The sequence below is a fragment of the Hordeum vulgare genome, chromosome 4H (assembly GCF_904849725.1).
Source record: "Hordeum vulgare subsp. vulgare chromosome 4H, MorexV3_pseudomolecules_assembly, whole genome shotgun sequence".
In the NCBI taxonomy this organism is placed as follows: domain Eukaryota; kingdom Viridiplantae; phylum Streptophyta; class Magnoliopsida; order Poales; family Poaceae; genus Hordeum; species Hordeum vulgare.
In genome coordinates this window covers 557,210,613-557,218,160 of record NC_058521.1, presented here as the reverse complement: position 1 = coordinate 557,218,160, position 7,548 = coordinate 557,210,613, and the positions used below count along the sequence as shown (strand labels likewise).

Here is a 7,548-nt window from a genome sequence, read left to right as displayed (position 1 = left end):
TTCAAGGAAAAAGCAAGAAGGCGATTTATTGCCCTTAGACTCGTATAGTGAAGAGAAGTCACTAGGGTGCAAAGGCAAGAAGAGTGGCGTCATAGGTAACGCGCCCGCAGCTATTTAATGGATGATTCTCGGTCCCTTGGCTCATCTTCATGGTTTGGGTCGTCTTTATGATTTTGTCTCCGTTTAAAAAAAATATAAGGGTTATTATTTTTTGAAAAGTCAATTTTTTTAACTTTGTCCAAGTTCATAGCTAAAAATATCGACATTCAAAATATACAAAAAATGAAAATTCATTTTATGATGAATCTAATAACATGGATTTGATATTATGAATTTTGATATATTTCTCTCCAAATTTGGTCAAACGTATACAAATCTGTCTTTTCAAAAAATAATACACAATACATTTTGAAATAGAGTGAGTAAATAAAATTAAAAATCCTAACAAATTTAAGGACGCAGCAAAACGCGCCCAACCCTTTGTGTAGCTACGGGCGTTCTACTATCATCGAGATCAGTTCCGTACACACACACTGCGCGCGGAGGAAACGAACAGCGGCACAAGCTCCACCGCTTTGCGGACCACGCGCGCGCCACTCCACGCTGCCTCCGCCGTCCAACCCTCCGCCGCTTCCTTGCGCGCGCCACCTGGCCGCATAGCCATGACGCGCCTCCCCTCCTTCGCCTCCACGTCTCCGCCCTCTCCCACACCTGTCTCCCTATGAGCACCTCGCACGCCGTATATAACCACCACTACAACCACGCATGGTTCGTCCCGTCCATGTCGATCGCAAGATTCAGCTCTACTACTCACCTAGTCACCTTACACACGCTCGGGGCAACGCGGCAGGTAACCGGACGCGTTCTCGCCAAGATGAGCCAGGGGCAGCAGCGGAGGCCGTCGTCCGACCAAGCCCAGGCGGGCGGTGGCGGCGGGCAGGGCCAGGGGCAGGGAGGAGGCGCCGTCCGCTACGGCGACGTGTTCCCGGCCGTGGCCGGCGGCCTCGCGCAGAAGCCCGTGGCGCCGCAGGACGCGGCCACGATGCAGTCGGCCGAGAACCTCGTGTTCGGGGAGACCATCAAGGGCGGACCGGCGGCCACCATGCAGTCCGCGGCCATGCGGAACGAGCGCATGGGCGTCGTCGGCCACGACCAGGCCACGGACGCCACCGCCGAGCAGGGCGTCTCCGTGTCCGAGACCCGCGTCCCCGGCGGGCGCATCGTCACCGAGTTCGTCGCCGGGCAGGCCGTCGGCCAGTACCTCGCGCCGGATGATGCCGCCGGCGCTGGGGGAGCCGGCGGCGACGACACGAAGATAACGATCGGCGAGGCGCTGGAGGCGGCAGGTTACTCGGCGGGAGGCAGGCCGGTGGAGCGCAGCGACGCGGCGGCCATCCAGGCGGCCGAAGTGCGAGCCACCGGGCTGGACGTCAACATCCCCGGTGGCTTGGCCGCGCAGGCGCAGTCGGCCGCCGACGCCAACGCCTGGGCCGCGCGCGACGAGGAGAAGGCCAAGCTCGGCGACGTGCTCACGGTATGTGTCTAGCGTGTCCTGCACATCGACGCCATCAGTTTACATGTATCCTTGATCCTTCCTGACGACGGTGGTTAACCTGGTTGGCCCGCGTGCACGCAGAATGCGTCGACCAAGCTGGTTGCGGACAAGGAGGCGGAGGCCGACGACGCGGCGAGGGTGGCCTCGGCGGAGATCCGAAACAAGGATGACAAGACGGTGAGGCCCGGAGGGGTCGCAGCGTCCGTGGCTGCCGCGGCGCGCCTCAACAAGCAGGACGTGTAGGAAGGCCTCTGCCTAGTGGTTTGCTGGTGCCGGCCGCCGGCCGCTCGAGTTTAGCGTGTCCTTTGCACGAAGTGTCTCAAGAGTCGAGTCCCTACTGCTACTAGTGTACTAGCAGAGCTTCTCAGTTTTCATAGTTCCCTAGTGCCTCTAGCTTAGTGAAGCCAAGCTTCTTGTTTTTCCTAGAACGAGTCAACTCCTTGTGAAAATGTATGATCCTCAACCGTGTGCTCGCTTTTGTGTCGGTCCGTTATGCAACTTATAGTAAGACTATACTATCACAGCTGCTTGCTTTTTTATAATACACCTGCCTACATATCCTCCATGATTCAAAAGACAGTTCGTTACATAAGCTGGCATACACATAAATGGCATGTTTATATCTGCATCTAACAAGCTCGGGAAAACAAAATCCAAAGATCCCATAGCACGTCTACGAACATGGAACATCTATGCATATTTTTCTTCTATATGTCACCTTCTGACCTGATCGACATGGCCAGAAACAAGAATGAGCATCCAGAGGGCCCAGCTCAGGTTTCCCTCTTCTCTGGTTCTTCTTCCTTCTCTCGAATGTTTTCTTCCTTCTTTTGAATATATATCCTCTGCATGCATGCATGTCAAAGCGCTAACCAACCAGCTGATCAGCCAGGAAGCAGCAGCAAGTTACAGAGACATGGATCGATACACGTACCGATGACGACGCACACTTCAACGACGGCATTGCCGTGCTTGTAGCGCACCTCGGCGAAGAAGCGCTCGATGATCCTGTTAATTGTTCAACATACATTACTGGCAAGTGGCAACACTCTGCTCTGTTAATGAACCAGGACGAGTCTGCTCATCAGAAGCGCGTGGTGGACAAAGTTGGAACCGATGGCGCCGGGGGTAATCTCACTGAATTTTTTAAATTTATGATACTGCCCTAACTGAATTTCTGAACATTGTGCTAACTGAATTTCTTCGGTCTTGCAATTTTTGAACCGAGTAGAATGAATTTAACTAAATTTTGTAGTAGGCGTTGATGACTGACTAGTCTGCATTTGCAGTTATAGTTAGTAAACCTATTTAAGTGTTTTTCAGAAAAAACTTGGCATTCTTTGTACTGTCATTTACAGAATTTAAGTTACGCTGCCAATTGCTAACTGAATTCTGACCTTTGATGGTCTATTTACCATGGAGATTTACCAAAAAGGGTTTTCCCCTTAAATGCAAGCTTAGAGATCGTAAAAGTGATTGGATGCGACTCGCATGAGAATGCTATGTATAGAATATTTACCTCTATCCCTTAGGACATCCTCGATATGTATATGACAAAAAAATATACACCACAAACGTTACATATTCTTGAACATTTTTAAACTTGGCAAACATTTTACATATTCTTGAACATTTTTAAACTTGCCAATATTTTTTAAATCACAAACGTTATTTCAGATCATGAACATTTTTTTAATTTATGAAAACATTTAGTATTCATGAGATTTTTTTAAATTCATGATCACTTTTTGAATTCATTTAGATTTTTTTAGTTTGTGAACATAATCACGAATTAATTGTTATTTTTTGTATATTATTTGAAATAATTAAAGAAATTGAAATATTTTTCGAATTCAAGAATATCTTTTTGAATTCATGAACATTTTTTATATGTTTCGTATGTCAAATTAAAATGAACTTAACTAACAAAATGAAATGAAAAAAAATGCTCTTAGCTCGATAGCTCTCGCTTGCACTCGCTGGGCTAGGGTTATTTAGCGTGAATGACGCGTCATCACTCTGCTCGCCCCATAGCAGTGCCGAACATGGATTTTTGAAGCATAGGTTTCCAGACATCTCTTATCTTTACCCTTCAGTGTTGCTTTACTATATGTGCTACACAAGCAACTTACTACATGGGATTTTCTCTTTTTTTGTTCCTTATACATTAAAGAACATATGAACTTCAAACTTTACACGACAACAAAACATTATTACTACAATGTGGGAAAAACTTTCAGATTTTTTCGACCAACATAAATATACAAAATCAGTTTTTTATTAAAAAAATCATTTTGTATATTTATGTTGGTCGAAAAAATCTGAAAGTTTTTTCTCACATTATAGTAAGAATGTTTTGTTGTTGTGTAAAGTTAAAAGTTCATATGTCATTTTGTATGAAATATAAAATTAATGCAAATCACGATGCAGAAATAGATGAATAGATAAGGGGTGTACCAAAGCATATCTCTCCCTAATAATAAAGCAAATACGGTTTCTGGTCGTCTGTCTTGAAAATTATTCCTAAAGTTTGCATAAATTACCCACCGTGCCACCGGTAAGTAATAGAAAATGTTTCACAAAGCAAAAAATCCTGGACTGGGCCGGCTCATGTAAAAACGTCATATATTACGCTCTGCATGCTGGGAGAATATCCAACAAATCGTAAGGGCCGGGCCATGCACAGGCGCCTGCTTTTAGTTCCGTTTATTTATTTATTTTCGGTTCCGTTTTATTTTTTATTTTAAATAATTTAGAACTTCAAATAATCTTTAAAATTTTAATAAACTGAAAATTATAAATTGACAGATTTAAAAAATTAAAATGTTTGTGACTTCAAAAACTGCTCGGAGTTTCGTAAAAAATGCTCGCATATACAATAAAATGTTTGTAATTTTAGAAAAATGTTTGTACAATAAGAAAAGTCCATGATTTCAAATACAATTTCATGTATTAAAAATTATTAAAGGCATTTAAAAAAAATGCTTTCTAATTTAAAATATGTTAATGCATTTAAAAAATGTCTTAAAATTTGAAAAATAGCTAATGCCTGTTTTGATAGTTTCTTTTTTTATTTAAAATTTTCCGTTCCATTTTTGTTTATTTATAATTTACATAATTTAGAATTACAAAAACTTTTGCATACTAAAAAATAGGAATTTTGAATTAAAATGCTGATGAATTTTTATTTTGAATTAAAAATAGGATTCAAAAAAAGCGCCGGATTTTTATATTTTTTTTTGCAAATTCCAAAACAATGTCCATGAATTTAATAAATATATTACTTATTTATAAAAATGTTTGTTTATTCAGAAAAAGTTCATGAATTTCAAAAAATGTTTGTAAATTTAAAATAAAACCCTCCAACATAAAAAATTATGTTCGTCTTTTCTTGAATTGGTCACCAATTCAAAAGAATAATATTTAAACCCGTTCGAAATATAAAAAATATTCACGATTTTTAGTAAATGTTTGTAAATTGTAAAACAAATTCTCGATTTTAAAATTGTTTCCATATTTGTAAAATTGTTCACGAAAGATCTAATGTATGTAGTTAAACATTAATGCTTCTAAGTCTATGTGACAATATTCCTGTGTGAATTTTGAAGAATTAACTGTTGGATGGATCAGAATATTATTGTATGTTTTTTAAAAAAAATCTTGAAATTCAGAATAAATATTTGAGTTACCAAGATTTTTGACAACCATGATATATATTTTTTGAAAATGAAAATATTGCTTCAACTTGTGAATAAATTTGAAAGAAGAAACATTTTCTTGCATTTGTGTACAAATTTTTTAAATTAAGCGATGATATGTGAATATAATGTGGTCACCATCATTAAAGATTATGTTTTTTTTTTTCCGTGGCAACGCACGGGCCATTTTGCTAGTACTATCTCAAATATTTACCTAGCAGTGCCCGTTTTGGTCGCTCTTTTTGTGGTAGCATGGGAAGTGCCAGCCCTCAGGTGGGAGAGGCGGTCGAGTCGGCCCTGGAAAACAAGCCCCCCGAGCCCCTAGCCAGATGTGCGTGAGTACCTCTACCATAGCTTCACAATGTTTGTGGAGACGCCATTGAATCATCTTTTTTTTTTCTCTTGAGGGAACGCCATTGAATCTTTTTTTTTTTTTTTGAGAATTACGCCATTGAATCATCTGTGTCTCCAGTACGAAGAAGTTTGAACGTTTTCTCGTTACCAGGCTTGGCCTTGGGCCTCTTTTTTCCTCTAGCATGTATCGATGTAGATGGACACATATAGTAATCATGGGTCACAACAAACTTGAACAGAGATCACATCAGTTCAGCAAAAAAAAAATCTATTCCTTTTTGTTGAGCTAAAAAAGAAAACCTATCCTTTCAAGGGACTGCTACGCGTCGGTCGACGGATCTTTTAAGAAGATATGTCGCCTCGTGAGCCGTTGGATCCAGCAGGGTGGACATTATTTAGTCTGCACCAAAGACCTTGTTGCAGAAACATTTATAAGAGAGATTGGGTTGCAGAATTTTTATGGAAGAGATTGTTTTTTTGCAACAGAGACTTTGTTGTGATTTTTTTTGCAACATGAGTGTTGTTTTGAAAATAATAAACACAGACAATGTTACAAAAAATATTTGTAGTTTTTCTTTGGGTTTTTTTGTGCAATATGAGTGTTATTGCGAAAGGCAAATTTGCAACACACGTGATGTTGCAAGAAGAGGTGCAAACGCACGTGTACATGCGTCGCACACAGGAGGTGGCAGATTGCTCGCCTGCAATCCGCCGGCTGAAGGTAAGTATTATTCATCCTTTTATGAGCACTTTGAAAACATCTAAGATAATGATTAGCATCCATCGACAGAGTGCAACCAGGCATCAAGCACCTTCATCGTCTACCACATGTCCATGTGGCCCTACTTGTTCTTCACCTTTTCTTCCATAGAAACACCTCCATCTTACTCAGGAACACGACCTCAACTCGCACGAACATCGCTCCTTAAAAGATTACTAATTGGCGGCTACTACAAATCATCTGGATGATTTTAGCTAAAAATAAGCCGTCCCGAGAGCCATCCGATCAGACGCTCTGCAACCGTAGAATCGGGCAACTCCCGTGGTAGCACAACATGCCCACGCAACACCTCCCATGGCAGCACTGCTCGCCGGAGCTTCAACGACCCAGCGACGCCTCACGGCAGCTCCTGCGATGCTTCATTGCAACCCTCTTCGGAGCTTCAACGACTCATGTGATGCTTCACTGTAGCTCCGGCGATGTTTCATTGTGACTCTCGTTGGAGCTTCAATGATCCCGACGACGCTTGAACGCAGCTCCGATGACACCTCACGACAGCTTCGGCGACGCTTCACTGCAACCCTAGTTGAAGCTTCAACGACCCTGACGTCGCGCACCACGGATCTAGCGACGCTGCACTACAACGCCCGAACTCCGGCGACGCTTCACTACAGCTTCGCGGGCGCTTCATTGCGACCTTGACAGCACCCCGACGGCCGTCGACGAAAGTTCGTTGTAGCGCCATCACTTTGCAGCGGTGCTCCATAGCAGCATCTACCCCGTCGAAGCTCCACCTGACCACCCGATGGACGTCGACAAAGCTTCACTGCAGCGCAACATAGCCGCGACGGAGGTGCTGCGATGAAACATGCGGCGGTGATGCGTGGATCCTGCGAAGCAACACGGCGGCGACGGATATGCTGCGCGCGCTGGCAACAAGTGGATCTTGCAGCAGCAAGACGAGCCCCCGAGCTTGTATGCCAATGGCTAGGATTAGTGGTATGCGCTTTGTCTTCTAGCGACTATGAGGTCGGGCCTTGCAGCGTCGTCCTAGAGCGGCGACAACCCATCGGTGATGATGGATGAAAAATGAGAAAGGGGAATCCAAGGAAGAAGATAACGCAGAGCAAAAGAATAAGGAAGAGGAACCTGGATGATGCGGTGGGTGGGTCCCATGTTAGATGTGTGTCACGCGAGGCGTACACCATGGAGAGACGAGC

General features: G+C 43.4%; 1 protein-coding gene across 1 annotated transcript; it reads left to right on the top strand.

The window, feature by feature from the left end:
- Nucleotides 1-781: 781 nt before the first annotated feature.
- LOC123446998 (late embryogenesis abundant protein D-34-like) lies at nt 782-2,099 on the top strand. The gene is made up of 2 exons (XM_045123547.1): nt 782-1,534; nt 1,637-2,099. The coding sequence occupies exons 1-2, from the start codon at nt 782-784 to the stop codon at nt 1,796-1,798; spliced, it is 915 nt and encodes a 304-aa protein (XP_044979482.1). The 3' UTR covers nt 1,799-2,099.
- Nucleotides 2,100-7,548: the final 5,449 nt, after the last annotated feature.

Bases quoted from the DNA above. Each gene is read 5' to 3' on its own strand.
- LOC123446998 (XM_045123547.1), top strand. From the start codon at position 782: ATGTCGATCGCAAGATTCAGCTCTACTACTCACCTAGTCACCTTACAC. The intron at 1,535-1,636 runs GTATGTGTCTAG...GCGTGCACGCAG, and splicing joins AGCTCGGCGACGTGCTCACG to AATGCGTCGACCAAGCTGGT.